The following is an 18,172-nucleotide window of genomic DNA, read 5'->3' on the forward strand; positions in this document are numbered from 1 at the left end:
ATATATGTTAGGGCCAATTTAATGTTAAAACCTGTTTAACTATTAGGGCCTGCTTAGCCAGAGTAACTTCATATTGCCTAGGTAGCCATAGTGTTGTTTACATCCATGGGCTTCATTCCGGGAATAAACGTCCCCATAGTTCCTGGTATAGTTCTGGGTATCGATTCTGGGAGTAAACACCTTAACAATAGAAGCCACGTAGGTTGGGTCTGCGGTTATGCCCTATAAAACCAGCCTGTGAGATCTGGAGGGGGTCGCTGTCTTCGGAGGCAGCCCTGGCCGGTCAGTCTGACTTCTAACGCTTGGCATAGAGTAAGGCTTTGCATAACTTTCACTTTGTCTCAGTCTCGTCCCTTTGATCATGGACCCCAACAAAACACATATTTTTAGATATGTAAAACATTTACATCCTAGAAGTTAAAAGCTATACCCCAAGAAGTTTCTCTTCCATCCCAGCCCCCTCCCCCTCCACTCCCTCTTCTGCCATCTGTTAACTAATTAAAAAAACTGAATTCTGATTAATTCTTACAGGGTTTCTTATTAGAAACAGGCAAAATTGTGCTCATATTCGTATTCGCCTTTACCCTTTCCCATGAGGGTTGCGTGTTATACACACTTTTTGGACCACACCTTTTCATTTCGTAAGTCTGGAGATCACTCCATATTAATACATGGAGATTACCTTCATTCTTTCCATGGTGGCCTAGTTGTGCATCACATGAAGGTGCCAGAATTTATTCAGTAAGGGACTGGGTGTTGTAGTTTATTCAACTAGACTCTTGTGGACATTCGAGCCATTTCATGCTTCTCTGCAAGTACACATAATACCTCAGTGAATAACGCTGTGCATATGGCATTTCGTATTTGTGAAGTTATATCCTTAGAATAGATTTCCAGAAGGGGAATTCCTGGGTCAAAGGCTAAACACAGCTGTGACCTTGAGAGATACTGAGGAATTCTCCTCCAAAGGAAAGATATCATTTCATATTCCCAGCAACATTCTATGGCAGTCCTTACTTCCCCTCAGCCTCTCTGGTAAAAGGGTATTGTTACAATTTGGACTTCACCCAGTCCAGAGGGGGAAGGAGAGACATGGTATCACAGTGTAGTTTATTTTGTTTTATTTTATTTTTATTTTGAGAGACAGTGGGGGGAGGTGTGCGTGGAGCACACAAGAGGTGAGGGTCAGAGGGAGAGGGAGAGAGAATCTCAAGTTGACTCCCTGCTGAGCACAGAGCCCCATGGGGGGCTGGATCTCAGGACCTGAGCTGAAATCAAGAGTTGGGCACACTAGACTGAGCTACCCAGGCGCCCTTCACAGTGTAGTTTTAATGCACATCTTTCCCTTTACAACTGGAGTTGAGGCATTTTCCATATGCTTAAGGAACATTTGTATTTCTTTTTCTATAAACCATCGGTTCGTGTATTTTGGCATGTTCAGGGTTGTTGGTCTTTTTCTTTTTTGATTTCTGGAAACTCTTTATGTTAAGGAGATGAATCATTTGGCTGTGAAATAAGTTCCAAATATTTATTCCTACTCTGTCATTTGTCTTTTTCACCTTTATGATTTTTTTTAATGTAAAAGCCCTTTTTAAAAAAATTATGTATTCAAATTCCTCACCAAACTGTATTTATTGATTCTAGATTTTGAATCACACTTAAAAAGGTTGACTTCAGTTCCAGGTTTTAAAGGAATTCAACCATGTTTTCTTTTAGTATTTGTATGGTTTAATTTAAAAGTATGTTTGAATAGCTGACTCATTTAGGAAAGTTTTTTTTGTCTGTGGCTTTGCACATTTCTTGTTAGATTTGTTAAATTTATTCCCAAGTATCTCTTCTTTCTTTCTTTCTTTCTTTTCTTTTCTTTTCTTTCCTTCCTTCCTTCCTTCCTTCCTTCCTGCTGCTGTTGTGAATGAGGGTTCTTTTCCAAATATCTTCTTAACTGGTTGATGATTGTATATAGGAAGACTACTTGTTTATTTATATTGATTTTATATTTTACCAATTTAACAAGGACAACTATAGTCTTTTTATCTTTATTTCTAATCCTTATGTCTCTAACTGTTCCTCTTATTTATTCAAATTGGCTAATACTTTTTTTAAAAAAAAATATTTATTTTGTTTATTTGCCAGAGAGAGAAAGAGAGAGCATAAGCAGGGAGATTGGCAGTCAGATGAAGAAGCAAGTTCCCTGTGGAGTAGGAGTCTGATGCAGGACTTGGTCTCAGGCCCCGGGATCATGAGCTGAACTGAAGGCAGACACTTAACCACTTAACTGACTGATGAGCTACCCAGGCGCCCGTGGCTAATACTTCTGGTAAGTGGTTAACTAGTTGCAGAAATAGTAAGTACCTTGTCTTATTCCTGACTTGAGTGGGACTACCTCTACTGTCTTCCCATCAAAAAAGATATTGGCTTTGGGGCTGGTATGTGTGTGTGTGTGTAATCACATTAAAGAATTTACTGATTTTTATTTTGCTGACTTTTTTTTTCTTTTTAAATCAGTCACGGGATTGAATTTACTTTTCAGCATTGAAGGAAATGACCATTTGCTTTTTCTATGTAGATATAGTACTTAATGTAAATGAATTTGGGGTATGGAATCATCCTTACAGTCATGGAATAGACTGTACGTGGTCCTGTGTATTTTGCTTAACATGCAACTGGCATCTGTGGGACAACTTTTATTTAGAATTTTTCCTTCATTATTTATAAGAGATCAGGATCTGATTTTCTTTTATCTTGTGCAATCCTAATTGTATATCAAGTTGAAATTCACTTCGTAAAACTAATTTGGAAGTTTTCTTTTGTGTTGTCTATCTACATATTTTAAGTAACATTGAAATGATCTGCTTTCTAGAGGCTTATTGTCGTCCCCCTGTGAAACCTTTTCAGTGGAGGAGGGAGAGAGCTTGATGGTTGGGAACTTCTTCGAGTGCTATGATTTCTTGTACTTCTATTCCCCATCCTAGTTGTCTGGGATGCTGAGGGCTCCAGGCAGCAGGAAGTAGGAAGTAGGTCTCCAGGGGTAGAGGATACCTTTCTTAAGGCAGATGGAGCCTGGGGGTGGATTGATAGTATAATCACCTCTAGGATGGAGCAGGGACATGAGGGGAGTGATGTCAGTGGGTGGGTGGGCTGTGAATTAGATGCCGGAAAGACCCAAGCTGAGGAGAGATGAGCTGCTTCTTCCCAAAGATTTTTCTTCTGACTCCACATTCCAACCTCTCCTGGGGGGTCTCTGTCCTATTTTCACAGCTGAGAAGGCAAAGGAAATTTCCCACAGTTCATTGAACTCCTTGGCAGCCTCTGTGGGTGAGGTCCTCAGAGTCACCTCACCTGAGGGAGCTTAGACTAACAGTCAGCAATCCCGCCCTCAAACTCTCCTCATTTGCACTTGTCCTGAGCCAACAAGCCCTGTGGCTCGCAGACTTATTAAAAATCCGGAGGTCATAGACATTCCTTTCATGTTGAATCTTTGATTTTCTGAGGCAGCTCTTGCCACGAGGGCTCTGGATCAACCACTCCACCGTTCAGGTAGCTCTGCTGTGAGGTGGCTTTTCAATGGCAGATGGCGGAGGGAGGTAGGCCCTTCCAGGTGCCCTGAGTGTCCATGCCCCCATCTTTCCCCTGCTTCCTGTGTCCCTGCTTCCTCAGCCTCTGCACACCTGCAGGGGGCAGGGGTCTCTGCCCACATCCACAGTGCAGCTTACCACCAGGAGGTGCTGGTCTGTGAGGTAGAGAGTGGGAGCACTTGGCTGAAAACGTACCCCCTTCTGTAGGATGTTGTACTTGATTAGAGGCAGGGAAAGGGCGGGAGGGGAAAGCTGTGCTATCCCTGGAGCTTCCCGCTGCTTCTGAGCGGGAAGGGGAAAGGTGGAGACCTTTGGAGATGCTGAAGCTCAAAGGCACCACTGAGAGATTGTTCTGTGCCCCAGGTCCCGTTTCTGGTGAACAAGTGGCGGGCCTTGTGAAAGGGGTGACCACTGTCAGCTCCCTGCGCCCTGTGCTGTGATCCTACCAGACCTCAGGCTTCTAGTTGGAGCAGGTGTGGCTGGCAGTGGGCTCGGGCGTGCTCTACATTCTAGGCCAGCACTTCCTCCCCTTTTAGATGTGAATGGAGTTCCTTACTCAGCACCTGTACACCTGCCTCAAGGCTGATCAAGCTTGTTCAGCCCGCAACTGTCAAAGTCAGGGGAGAAAAAATGTAGTGACTGGTTTAGAACTTTCGGGTAGAGACGTGAGTTAGCACTGGAATGCCCACAGAGGTGCACACTGCGCTGCAGGGCTGTGCTGTGGGGCCCGGGGTGACCCTAGGAGCTCTTGGCCCAGACCTGTTTCTCACCCCTGGTCGGCTCCGCTCTGGCTGGGGCTGCTGCCTAGTGAGTGGCCGTACAGGCTATGCTTCCAGGTGGAGCCCCGGGAGGAGGCTCCTGGAGGGACTCTTCTGTCATTCACATTCCTCCAAGGCCTCTCAGAGTCTGGTTGGTACAGAGGCCACTTCTCTGCAGGCATATTTTATCCTCCTATTTGTAGATCGTTTGCATATGACAGAAGGAAGGGGTTAGGGAGAGCCCTGGCCTTGGGGATGAGAGACCAGGACTTTATTCCCGCCCAAAGGCATGACAGAGGTAGAAGAGGGATGGTCTCCTCCCACTTTCCTCTTACTTCTTTAATTAATATTATTACTAATACTCTTACTGATGTAGTGAACCCTTCGTATGTTCCGGGTGCTGTATTAAACAGTTTACCACACAAATTCTTTTCCTGAATCTTCATCAACCTACAACGTGGGGGGGGGGAGGGGTGGGCACGATTGTTCTTGTTCACAGAGGAGGAAACTGAGGCTTAAGGAGATTGAGCAATTTTCTAAAGGTCATCAAACCAAACTGAATTTGGACCTATGCATTTTTTTTCACTGCAGTCTTTTAATCATCGCCCTCAAATATCTCTGGAAAGCACCATTTATCAAAATGGACTTGACCATGTTTCTCTTCAGACCGATTGCTTGGGAACAAATAGAGAAATTCTTTAACTGTTTTTTATTTAACTTAGCCTACGATTCTTGGGATTTCTGTTATATAAGACAGGTCCTGCCTTGTGCCTTTCACCCACCTGACGTAACGTGGGCTACAAATTTGTTGGAGTCCAAACCCCAGTGCCCCCTTCTTTGTGCTCTATATCCACTAGCTGCTCTCAGCTCCCCCACCCCTGGACAGCCAGTTTTGGAAACACTCTGCCTGTTCAAGCTGTGCACCCTCCCTGGGACATACATATAGTATGACAGCTTCTCCAATGCGGGCCCTGTGACTACTGGAAGGAGGTAGAGGAGATTCTCTTGATGTGAGCCTTGAGAGACAGGTTGAATTAGGGTAGAGAGAGGTTGATGAGGCATATGTTGTCTAAGAGGCTGGAGGTGGCCTGGTGGGAGGTGCACGGTCATGAAGTCCATTTGGGAATGGGCAGAACCCAGGGAGGAGAGGAAACTGCTGTGAGACAGAAGCAGCCTGAAAGGGAGGAGGCCAAGAGCCTGGGTAGCAGGGAAAGCTCAGGGTGCTTGCCTGGAATGGAGGGGCAGAACAGCAGGCTTCAGATGTTCCCCTGGTAGAGCAGCAAAAGAAACATGCCCAGAGTAGCAGACACAAGCCCTAGACACAGAAGAAGAGAGACCCTCCACCTCCTTTCCCCAGAATGCAACTTCACTAGAGGGCAAGCTTTGACCATCTGAAGGCAGGGTCCATGATTATTCACCCTCGTCTCCCTAGAGCCTGGTGTTTTGCAGGCCCTCAGGACTTTCAGATAAATGCAGGAACGGACAGAGGGTGGGAAGGAAGAAAGATGGGTCAAAGATAGGACTTGATCATGAGCTGGGGACTCCAGACAAGCATCAGCAAACCCCTTTCCAGGGTCAGGCAACTGGGACTCACCCTTCTCTGCATTACTGATTTTCATGGGGGTCATCAGTCTCAAGAAAACTCACTCATCTGGTCTCCTCTGATGTTAATGGGTTAGAGTTCAACAAAGCCAGAGTTCAAGAAAGTCTCTGTCCAGATAAATAAGACCGAAGACATCCGAATCAAGAAGAGGACTTCATTCAAAGGAAAGTTGCCCTGGTGTCCAAAACTTTTTGTCCTGCCTACATCTTGGCTCTGAAGTAGGTGCCTCTGGTTCATGGTTCATTAGATTTCAAGCACAGGTCCTGGTCTGTAAGTGCAGACTTGGGTGTCTCTTAGGGGTGCACATTCCTTAGTTGGATGAAGCCAGGATTTGCTGCTTCTTCAGAATCTCGGGCATTCCCTAGATACCCAGAGCCCTTGAGCCCCTGATAAAGACAAAGACTGATACAAAACTGGCACATTAAGACAGAACTTAAGAACAGTAGCTTGACTATAACCCAAAGATAGTGGTAACCTAAAGACCAGTGGGCCTCTAACCACATTTTTGTTTATTTTTTAGTGTGTTTCCTTCATGGTCTTTCTTGTGGCTTGCCCTATGCAGTTTGTGTACTTGTTGAGGGCCTTTTTTTTTCGGTCTCTGACATTGTTTTTGCTGAACTCAGTTTTTCCGAGACCCTCTCTCCTCATAGGCTCAGTTTTGGCCTGCCATCTGCATTCTGCCAGTTTCCGTGGCAGAAGAGGCCTAGGCTGCTTCCTGTGGGTCCCCCGTTGAGCAGAAGCATGCGGTGGTACCTTCTCCTGATCTGGGCCCAGGGCCTGAGGCAGGCTCCCCTCCCAGCCTCAGGTAAGGCCTAACAATGTGGCTTGGAACTGGAGGAAGAGGAGGAGGAAAGAGAGGCTGGGAGTGGACGTGGAAGTAGGAGGGAAAGAAATGCATGGTTTTCAGAGTCCTGTGTTCCCTCGTGTGAGAAAAGGCAGCCTCTGGGAAGGAGGCGCAGTTCTGTTTTGAGTGGCAGATGAGGTACTTGGGGTTGGTGTGTCTGACTGGCCAACCCAAGAGAGGAAACAGGGGAAAGAAAAGGACATGGAGGAGGGATGATCAGTTCCCTCGGAGAAGTTCACTCCTGCCCCATTGTTCTGTCTTCTGTCCTTGAGGAAACTTCTAGAAAGGTGTTGTATGTTTTCTGGGGTTCAAAAATGTCTTCCTCACAGACTCCAGAGATTCTACCATTATAGATTGAATTTGCCTTAGATCTGTTTCCTTCTGTATTTCAAACCATAGACAAGTGTTTCTGAGTGGGCACAGATGCTGAGGAACTCTAGTAGAATTTAATTTTTATGTTGTTTTTTTTGAACCATTTGAGGGTGGAGCTGTGTCCAAGGTGCTGGGGGTGGTCAGTGCTGAGGAGGGTGGTTTTGTCTGGGAGAAACGGTTTCTCTCCCACCCTCCTTTCCTTCGGATTTTGTGGCTTTTTCTGAAGGTTTCTCCAGGCACCCCAAAGGGCCGTCAACCAAACAGCCAGGTTTCATGTCAAATGATACTGTGCCCAGCACAGAGCTGGCAGCTGGAAGAGAGAGTAAAACAGAAGTGGTGGCTGACCAGGCTTGTATTCGAGGTAGGGAGAAGAAATAAGACTGTGGAAATCCTCAACGAGCTCATCATGAAGCTAGATTACAGCAGAAGATCCTGAGTGGGGGAAGCACTCCACTGTGTAGCAATTATGGTCTATGCGGGGAGTGACAGGAAGGACAGGGGAGTCTGTCATTTCCAAAACCAATTCTAGCCTCAAAGCCCTCTGGGATTTCTGTGGGAAATGTTGACCCAGGACCCACACACACACTCTCTCTCTTCTTCCCCAGGAGCTGTGTCAGGCAGGATCACAACAACGGGGAACGTTTCTGTGGAGGAAGGTGGCTCCGTCACCTTGCAATGCCACCTCTCCTTAACCACTGCCAAAGTGACTCAGATCAACTGGGAGCAGCGGGACCAACTACTGGCCGTTTGTCATGCTCACTTGGGGTGGCACATCTACCCAGCCTTCAGGGAGCGAGTGGCCCCAGGCCCCAACCTGGGCCTCACCCTGCATTCGCTGACCCGGAATGACACAGGGGAATACTTCTGCACCTATCACACCTACCCTGATGGGATTTACAGAGGGACAGTCTTTCTGGAGGTCCTGCAAAGCTCAGGTATGCCCTCTGGAGCAGGGGGGGCTGATGAGCCTCACCCTCCAGAATAGAAAAGGTGTTCCGGCCAAACACTCTGTAAGGGCAGGGTCCCTCGACCTTGGCTCACAAGCAGATCGCCAGGGAGCTTTAATGATGCTGATGCTGGCGCCCCATTGCAGACCAGCTGAAGCAGAATCCGAAGGGGTAAAGCTGGGAGGTGATCGGTTCCGATAGGTGATTCAGATGTGCAGCCAGAACTGAGAACCCCTGTTATGGGTAAGAAGTGCACCTTATGTGTGTTTGTTGGGAAGAACAGTCGTTAAGGTCATTTGGGAAGGGTTTTCCTTTATTAGTTTAGCATCAATCACGCAAATTAGAATTAGCTTCTAGGTTGTATAGAGGATTAAAACGCAGTGTGTGCTAAGTGTAAATGTATGGTAATTTACGTTTGTGTGGTACTTCATAGTTTCCAGAAGGCTGTCACGTTCGCTATCCATCCGAACACTGAAAGCGGGTCTCTGGAACATGGAGAAAGATGACTGCCTCTGAGAGACAGTGGAGCCGAGAGCTCACGAGCTCGGGCTGAGCCAGCCAGCCTGGGTCCAAATCCTAGTGCTGCTGTTGACCTCAGACAAGATGGCTTAGCTTCTCTGTGTATCAGTTTTCTCATCTGTGACATGAAAACAGATGTAGGATTGAATTCCTTTCTATAAGAAAATGCCCTTAAACGGGGCCTGGGGCACAGTAGGCACCAACGAAGTGTTAGCTCTGAATGCCAGCCTCTCCCACGGGCCTGTCTGACGGAGGGGAAGTCTGAACTCTACTCAGGGTAGGAGGGCTGGTTTTCACACAGGTGCTCTGGTTTCACTAACCTATACCTGCTGAACTTCTACCTGCTGCTGTCAGTTGTGCTGAAGATTAAGTTTTATGACTTAGCAAAAAAAATGTGTAGACAGAGAAGATAAAAGTCTACTTGGAAGTTTCTTTTCAAATGTTACTTCTTGGATGGCTCTGACACAGGTCAAGGCAGCATGCAGGGAAGAGCCTGTATCCTTTCTGGTACTGTGGACAGCCTGCCCCAGCCCTTCTGCCCCCAAAGCTGTGTTCTCCATGACCACTTTGCTCCCCATTTGCCTTCTTCCCCCCACCTGTGGCCAAAGCAAGAGGCTGAGTCTGCAGAATGTCGTTCCTCATTCTGGGGTGCTGGGGCTCCCTCCCCCTCGTACCCTGTGGGTACTGTGAACACTGCTTGTCCTAAGTGACTGTGTTCTTTGGCCACCTTTCCCACAGTGTAAACCGTTTGTTAGAGGGAAGAGGGCCCAGCCTCTGTTGTCCCTTTCTTTCAAGGCTTCCCTGGACACCTGGGATCTGTCTGACCTCCTGGAAAGGGGAGGGGACGGGACACAGCATCCTGGAATCACTCCCACCAGCCGGCATAGCTCACACCTGCGCATCTGTCCTGTCTCTCTCACACTCTCCTTGGATCAATTATCCCACTTCTCTTCATAACTCCCTTTCTGCTTCTCCTCCTTACATTTTACATCTTAATAGAAGTTCACTTGTTCGTGCTTTAGTTCATACCGCAAATATTTACCAAGCACCTGCTGTGTGCCAGGTGCTGAGAGAAAGCAAAGGATAAAGCTCTGGAACTTTACTCCTGCCAGGGTCTCCCAGCTGGTATAACGTGATAGGCTTAGTGCGTGAAAGGTTATTTGCTTTTTGCCCTCTTTTTTGTACTTCAATATTAATTTTATTTTAATTTTTAATTAAACTTATTTCAAGTAGGATTATAAATAGGAAATTTAATAGAAGAAAATATTCTCTGTCTGGGTCTTTTTTTTTTTCCTGGATGTTATTGTTTGTTTCACTTCATGATCATTATAGAAAGCAATTTTATCGACTGGAGGGAAAGAGTGTTCACAGTGGTCTGCTCTGGTGTCAAAAGGGGTGAGGTGTACCACTGTTTGGGAGATCGGCCGTTGATTGAACGATGAGGTAGGCCGAGGCTCTGCTGTCCAAGAGCTGGGCTTAAAGACCCCAGAACTTAGAGAAAGGCCTGGCCAGCCCCCACCTCTGTGCCTTGACACAGAGTTTTTCCTGTGTAATGGTTGCCTTTTGCTTCTGCCTTTCACTGCCTCATCTTCATTTTGTCGTTCCTCCAGTGGCTAAGCGCAGCGCTGCGTTCCAGGTCCCACTGCTGGGAGCCACGGCCACCGGACTGGCAGTCATCTGCGTGGCAGTGGTCATGGTGGTCACATTAACCAAAAAGGTAATGACTCCAGCTGCACATCTCGGTCATGGGCACCCCCCACCCCCACCCCTCACCATCCTTTCATGTCCCTGTCCCATCCACAGAAAGACCAAGATGTGGTCTCCTCTGCTGTTCATGCTTTTTGATGGTCCTTGCTCTGCCTTTCAGTCAAGTTGTTTACGCTCTTCTTCTGTCCCCTTCCTGGTCTGAGAACCCCGGCCAGAAAGGCTAGACCTGTATGCTTCCCATCTTGCTGTCACCTACAGTTCCTAGCTCCTGCCTGTCCCTGAAACACTCCCTGGAGAGATAGATTTATCTGTCGTGAGTTTGATGCATCTGAGGCATCCACCCTGTGCTAGGGAGTTGCGTCCGTTAGCTTACTTAATTTTAGCAACCTTTCCTTATTGCTGGGCTACCCGGCACTTTGGGAAGATGAGAAATAAACAGTCCCCAAATTTGGGAGTAAAAGGTACACGGCAAGATCAGTAGGTATGTGAATCTTCTGTCTAGCTGAAGACGTCACGCGGCCAAAAGCGTGCTGGTTGGGGAAGTGGCTGGGGTAGTTTCTAAGGGCAGCACTGAGGGTGATTACAGGCAAGATGCTGGATCTCCCCCGCCCCCCCGTTCCTCAGTTTAAACGCGGGGATGCTGGCCATTCTGCTTGCTCCCTACCACAGAGCTGTGATGAACAGGGGGCACATTCCCTGTGAAGGTATTAATGTGCTTGTGTTGTTAACGGGTAGCCACCGATACGGGATAAGCATTTCACCACTTGTTTGGTCTGCCCTTTTGGATTTTTTAACACATCCTTAATTCCGGTCACCAAACATTTTGGGGAGGGCAAGAATGGGATTGCCTACATTATTTTCCACTTCATCCTACCCTCCTCCCTAGTTCCCGATTCACATCCCCCACCACCCCCGACAGGTTCTGCTCAATTAACAACCCAACTCTTCGTCCCTGACTTTGCTCTCTCTGAACCATGTACTTGTTGTTGTTACTACTGATTATAAGTGGGTTTATGGCCACGACCTAATTTTCTTCTTATTTGTTTTGCCTGTTTTTTCCCTATTCTTTCTTGCTGTCCTTTGAATTAAGTACTTATTATATTATTATAAAAAATTATTATTATTAAATTATATTATTATAAAAAAGATCTACCTTGTAATGAGGGCTTTTTTTTTTTTTTTGCTATTCTTTTAGCAATTACACTTGAGATTAGAAAATAGACTCCTGACTTACTGAAGTCTAGTATAAATTAGTGCCTTTATCCTTTCTTGGATTATGTAAGAATCGCAGGACACGTTAACTGTTTTTACCTTCCTTCCCAACTTATTGCTATTAACGCCATGTATTTTAGTTTTAAGTTTATTTTAAATCCTGAAAGAAATTAGTCTTGAGAGTCAATTTTTACTTAGATTTGCCCTTTCTGTTGCTCTTCATTTCTCCCTGCATTTCCTATCTTGTAACTGGAATCCCTTTCCTTCTGCCTGGAGAATACTATGTAGTATCTCCTTCTGAGCAGGTGATGAATTATCCTGGTTTTTGTTTGTCTGAAAATATCTTTATTTTTCCTGAACTTAAATGTTATGTATCTGCTTTGCTGGGTCTACACTTCCATGCTGGCAAGTGTTTTCTTTCAGCACATGGAGAACATTTTCCCATCGTCTCTGGCTTCTTATATTTCTGTGGAGAAATTATGTGAATCTTATTTTTGCTCCTTTGCAGATATGGCTTTTTCTTATGGTTCTTTTAAAATTTCCTTTCTCTCTGATTTTCAGCAACTGCACACTGATATACTTAGAAATGGCAGGGAACATATCATACTCTCAAGGTGGGTAGGTTAAGGATAGCTTAAAACAGACGTTTACAAAGGACTGGGCAGCATATAAGGAAACCAAGAGGGAAAGTGTAGCAACCATGTTGGTGTCACCCCTCATCTTTAGGGAGAGGATGATTACTAGAACCTGGAAAGAGATTTGTGGAGGGGACCACATTGAGAAGTACTGTAGCTTCAAGGGAAGGCTACAGCTAGTCCAAGGCCACTGCTGGCAGAGAGGATGCCCGGGAAATACATACAACCCTCATCTCACTCCCCTTCCCTCCGTTCCCCTACGGTTGCTCTGTATTGGCTGAAATGAGACTCAAAACAATCGGGATGGGCTTAAGTGGGTAGGAGAAGAATCCATGAAACAAGATGGGATAGGGAGGGAGACAAACCATAAGTGACTCTTAATCTCACGAAACAAACTGTGGGTTGCTGGGGGGAGGGGGGTTGGGAGAAGGGGTGTAGGCTTATGGACATTGGAGAGGGTATGTGCTTTTGGGTAAATTGGAAGGGGAGATGAACCATGAGAGACTATGGACTCTGAAAAACAATCTGAGGGGTTTGAAGTGGCGGGGGGGGTGGGAGGTTGGGGTACCAGGTGGTGGGTATTATAGAGGGCACAGCTTGCATGGAGCACTGGGTGTGGTGAAAAAATAATGAATACTGTTTTTCTGAAAATAAATAAATTGGGAAAAAAAAAAACAATCAGGATGGAAGAAAACAGAAGGCTGGATGGAGAGTGGAGCTTAGGGGTTAACAGAGATGGTATCCACACCAGTTCTGCTCACAGACCCGGAAACTGGGCAAGAGGTCTTGACTTTCCAGGGGGTACTGAACTCAGCCTTCTCTTATGTACCCTTGATCTCTTGATTACGTATGTAAGTAACATCCTGTTGACTTTCCATCTATATTTCTCTTAGGAACACTGCTTTGTTAGCCCATCTTAACATCCCTCTGGGTCAAGCTTCTCTGACTGCCACTGCCATTGCCACTGACTTCGTCAATATAAGCTTAAGCTCTGCCATCTGCCCCTGTATTATTTTGGGGTCTCCTCATCCGTGTTGCTACCAGGGATCCCGTTCTATGAGAGCCTTCAGCCCCAGCGTACAGAGCAGATACCACGAAGCCTCCTAATGATGCTGGGGCTCTCTTCACTAGCACATTCCTTTCCACCTTTGTGAAAGATTGTCCTCTTGATCTTCCCTAGAACCATAACCAGCCACTGGATTTTCAAAATTATGTAGTACAGGGATTGGCTAAGTTTCTCTTTAAAGGGTCAGGTAGTAAATCTTTCAGGCTTTGTGGGCTATGTGGTCTCTGTTGCAACAGTTCAACTGTGCCACTGTAGCATGAAAGCACCACAGACAATATGCAAATGAATGAGTATGGCTGGGTTCCAAAAAACTTTTATTTATAAACACTGAAATTTGAATTTCATATAATTTTCATGTGTCATGAAATATTATTCTTCTTTTGAATTTGTTTTCAACCACTTAAAAATAGAAAAATCCTTTTTAGCTCACGGGCAGTACAAAAATCTGTGGTGGGCCAGATTTGAGCCATGGGCCTTAGTTTGCCAGTCCCCGATTTAGTAGGTTATATTGGGGAAAACTCTGTTTTTTTCCTCTTCTCTACTCTTAACACTGCACAGAACACTTCTAAACACCAGATGGGTGGGTTTATTCCCACACTGACCAATTCTTCTACACCATCTGGGTGTCCTACAATCAATTCAGTTCTGACACTATCTACTTGGAATCAACATCAGAACCCACAAATTAAGGACTCAGTCCTACAAGACTGCCCTCCCTTCAGACACCAGCTGTAAGTCCCAGATTGTCACCTGTACTTCTGACTGACCGGCTATAAATTGAAGTTCCTACAGCCCCCCTCCTTGGGTTTGATAAGTTGCTGACAGCTCAGAGAACTCAGAGGAACCCTTACTTACATTTGCTGGTTTATTATATAACACAGAAGATGATAAAGGATACAGATGAACAGCCAGATGAAGGAGGTATGGCAGGATGAGGTCTAGAAGGGTCTGAAGCACAGGAGCTTCTGTCTCTGGAGAGTTGGGGGTGTGCTACCCTCCTGGCATGTGGATGTTTTTAGCAAGCTATTTGAACCCCATCCTTGGGAAGGATGTTTCTGGAGACATCATCACTTAAGGATGATTGATTATGAACTCATTTTTCAGCCCTTCTCCTCTCTCTGGAGAAAGGGAATGAGGTGAGGCTGAGAGCTAAGTTTCAAATCTTGGCTTGGTCTTTCTGGCCACCGGCCTCCATCCAGGAGCCCACCCAACACTGCCTCATTGGAACAAAAGACACTCCTATCACCAGGAGATTCCAAGAACTTTAGGAGCCCTGTGTAAGACATTCTTATCATTCTGGAAATTATAAGGGTTTAAGGAGCATGGTGTTAGGAATCAGGGTTAAAGACAAACATTAGTAGAAACTGAGGGAGAGACATATATATGTATATTCTTCATGGTTTCACATACGTTCATGATAGCATCCCCACTTCTCTGAGCATTTTGTGGTTTTTTTGTTTTGTTTTCATAAATTGCCAAAGCAGTGTTACCTTCCCTCTTGACAGCAGTGTATCAGCCTTCTCTTCTGGGGCCCTTGTGAGGGTGTTACATCTTAAGTCCTGAGATGGGTCCCAATATTGACAAGTTACCCTCAGTCTGATCTCATAATCTACTTGCCCCAGGCCAGGCTTTCATTCTCAGGATTCACTCCCAGTCATGTTCTCCCATCGTTGCCAGTACATTTTATCCACATCCTTTAGGCACAACCTCTCTCCTCCCTCAGCATTCTCGGCATTTCCTCAGCTAGGGCAGGCTGTGGTTTTGCCCTAAATATGGGGTCAATGGCCTATAGGGCAGATGGAGACAGGTGCTAATGGGGCCCTAACTTCCATCAAGAGAATGTGGGCCATTTTTGCAGTTCCAGATGATACAAGGGAAGCAGGTGGTTCTCCAGTGCATCTACCCAGTAGCCTCTTGGGAGTCATAGTGATCTTTCCTTTTCTAGACGCAGGAGACTTGCCCAAGCTTAGAATTCAGTCTGTTTGGAAGTTCTATCTCTTTTACAGTTAGGTCCTGTGCCTGGTCTTCAGTGCTGGAGATGGGTGTTTCTTGAAAGGCTGTCAAGTGTTGCTGCTTCCAGGTGTTGACAGATATAAGCCTTTCATGTTCTCTCCTCAGTGCATCAGGGGGAATTGAGTAAAAGCTACTCAATCCCACAGTTCTAATAATCACTCTTTTCCCATACTTCTCAAATGTCAAAGATGTGGCATCAGCTCAGAATCCCCTTCCATCGGTGTCCTGTCCCATCTCACAGCCAGTGGTGGGATTCGTATTCCCACCTAGCTGGGGAGGTGTTCCCCTCCACACTCAATTGTGTTAGACCCAGTCCCCAGAAATAGAGCCTGACATGTGAATTCTGGTAACAGTAATTTATTGGGATGGACTCTCACGTGAAGGGTAGTGAGGGAAGCAGGACAGGGCTGAGGGAAAAAAGCCCAGCTTGATATGGTCTCAGCTGGAGACTTGGTTGCAGTAAGAATTGTACTCAAAGTTGGTTGGACCTTGAGGCAGGGAGCTGACTCTTTGAACACTCACCTCAGTCATCACTGACCACTGGCTGCTCACCAGAGAGGGTCCAAGAGCCATTCTCCGGAGAAGGAGTGGCTGTGAGCCACCCACCTTCTGTAGTCCCAGGGTCTGAAGTATGGGAGCACTGGTCAGGTAGGGAGGATCTGAGCAGGTACCAACAGCATTCTCTACAAACCTGGAGAGCCTGTTGATTGCATTATTTAGGAGCATGGACTTGGGAATCAGATAAACATAGCTTCGGATCCTGGCTCTCCCGCATGAGTTGCTGTGGTAGGGTCTATAAAATGTGAATAATTATGATGCTGCCTATATAGGGTTGTGGGAAAACTCAAGTCAAATAATTCGTGTAAGGCATTTGGCATTTTTTCTGGCATGTAATAATAATTATTAGTTGTGAAGTTCTTGTAATTATTACAAATTTTGTAATAATCCTTCAGGCCCTGAGGAACCAGGCCTAGAGAGAGACCGTGGTTTCAAAACCACAGGCAGGAGTCAGGGGGTCTCTCCCCACTCACTGATTCGTTCATTCCTTTTCGCTACTATGGCGGGTTCCTACCCAGAGGTGTGAGGAATAATCGTGGTCATCATGGGTCGTGCTGCTGCTGGACTTAAAAGAGGGCCACATCCCTTGATGTGGCCCAATCCATTTAAAGAATATAAATACCCAATTCCTTCCCAAAGAACTGATTGTGACCTTTGGTGCTGGTATGCTCTCATTTCCATTCTTAGGTGGGCCACCCTTGCCCTGGGATCTTAAAACCATTTTGGCATCCAGGGTCTTCTGGGAAATGTAAACAGGCCTGAGAGGGTCTCTTAGCTCTTTGGCTTTCATTTCCTTCCACGCAGGAAACTCTGTGATTGTCAGCATAAAACACAAGCCTGGGGCTGAGGTTGTCCTAAGGGCCCAAAGGGAGTTAGGGAGATTGCAGCTGGGTCCTTGGAGGACAAACACTCCCCGCCCCCCCCACCAGGAGAATGTGAGGAGGAAGGATGCCTGGCAGTCATTGTGATGGAAGGGGACACACCAATTTCTCCTTCCCCTCACAGGAGGTCCCCTAGGAACTTTTCCCAATAGCTGCTTAGCAAAAATATGCATTTATTTCGTTGTAATCAATCCATACAGGATCAATATTTTGGAGTACCAAGTATTATGAAGTGCTTCGGTAAACAAAATTTGAGTCTGGGCTTGCTGTGACTGCCCAGGTCTGGAGCTCAGGGCAGAAGTTTGTGGGGCTGGTTTGGGTAGAGATCTGGGACTCTTCAGGGGGCAGAGGGACATATGGGTGAAGTGACTCAGAGAGTGTTGAGTACGAGGAAACAGAGGGCAGAGCTCTGGGGAACCCCTTTATTTGGGGAGCTCATGTGGGGGCAGAAAAAAAGCAGTCCTGGCTGGAGGGGAAGGTGGGGTTTCATAGGAAGAGGAGAACTGAGAGAGTGAGCCCATGGGGGCCAGCGAAGGAGAGCACTGCCAAAAGGCAGAGGTCCACAGTGTCAGCTGCAGTAAAGAGAGCGAGAGAGGTCAGGCAGAAAGGGGTTTACTGGGCTTCCTGAGTAGTACGTAGTCATGGGGTGCAGGGCTCATTGCATGGGGAGCAAGTGTAGGCTCACTGGAGTGGTTAGTCCTGAAATCCAGCTGTGTGAGGCTGAGCAATGAAGGGTTAGGGAATTGGTGTTGGTAAGAGCATAGCCTTGCGTGTGTGTGTATGTGTGTGTGTTCAAGTGTGTAAGAAGGGAAGAGAGAGATCACTGTAACCATGTATTATTTCAGGGAATAATGTCTGAATAATGTTACCACATCTTCACTTAGTAGTGTGTTTGCTTTTAGAAGAAATCTCGTCCAGTCCATTGTGCGGAAAGTGGCCTAAGGACCGTGGCACATGAGCAGGAGGAATGGAATGCCCGCATTCTGTCGTTGCCTGGAAGTGGCGGCGAGGCAGGGACGGCACCCGTGGGCTGCTACCTGGAGCAGAGGGGAGATGCCTATGCCGAGCCTCATGACTACTTCAATGTCCTGAGTTACAGGAGCCTTGAAAGCTTCAGTTTCCTGGCCGAGACTGTTTAGGGGCCAGAGGCATCATCGGGGAGATGCATTCCTGTGTCTGCGGTTCCGGGAGTGGGGGTGGTGGTGGGTCTGCGGGCTCAGTTGCTGCCCTGCATGCGTGCGAGTGGAGGTGCAGTTGAGTGAGAGAATGTCACCCTCTTCTCTGCATTCCCTCCGCCCCCTCCCTTCTCTTCCACTGTAGCAGAGCCAGAGGGAGCAGCTTGTATCTTGATTCTAAGTGCAAAAAACCAAAATGACTTGGTATGGAATCTAGCAGGTGGAGCCAACCCTGGGGCTCTGAGAAATGCCTTCCCCCTAGTAGCCCTGGGTGGGGCTTTGGTGGTCTGTGCCCTGGTAGAGTCTT

At 46.6% G+C, this 18,172-nt stretch overlaps 1 protein-coding gene across 1 annotated transcript; it reads left to right on the forward strand.

Moving 5' to 3' along the window:
* The first annotated feature begins 6,669 nt into the window (after nucleotides 1-6,669).
* Nucleotides 6,670-17,837, forward strand: TIGIT (T cell immunoreceptor with Ig and ITIM domains). Its single transcript, XM_044255059.1, has 4 exons — nucleotides 6,670-6,741; nucleotides 7,758-8,087; nucleotides 10,229-10,335; nucleotides 17,593-17,837. The coding sequence occupies exons 1-4, from the start codon at nucleotides 6,678-6,680 to the stop codon at nucleotides 17,827-17,829; spliced, it is 738 nt and encodes a 245-aa protein (XP_044110994.1). The 5' UTR covers nucleotides 6,670-6,677; the 3' UTR covers nucleotides 17,830-17,837.
* The last annotated feature ends 335 nt before the right edge of the window (nucleotides 17,838-18,172 follow it).

Source organism: Neovison vison, chromosome 6 (assembly GCF_020171115.1).
Source record: "Neovison vison isolate M4711 chromosome 6, ASM_NN_V1, whole genome shotgun sequence".
Classification (NCBI taxonomy): Eukaryota; Metazoa; Chordata; class Mammalia; order Carnivora; family Mustelidae; genus Neogale; species Neogale vison.

Coding starts and splice junctions, on each gene's coding strand:
- TIGIT (XM_044255059.1), top strand. CDS start 6,678: ATGCGGTGGTACCTTCTCCTGATCTGGGCCCAGGGCCTGAGGCAGGCT. Junction 8,088..10,228: donor GGAGGTCCTGCAAAGCTCAG/GTATGCCCTCTG, acceptor TCGTTCCTCCAG/TGGCTAAGCGCAGCGCTGCG. Junction 10,336..17,592: donor TGGTCACATTAACCAAAAAG/GTAATGACTCCA, acceptor GTTTGCTTTTAG/AAGAAATCTCGTCCAGTCCA.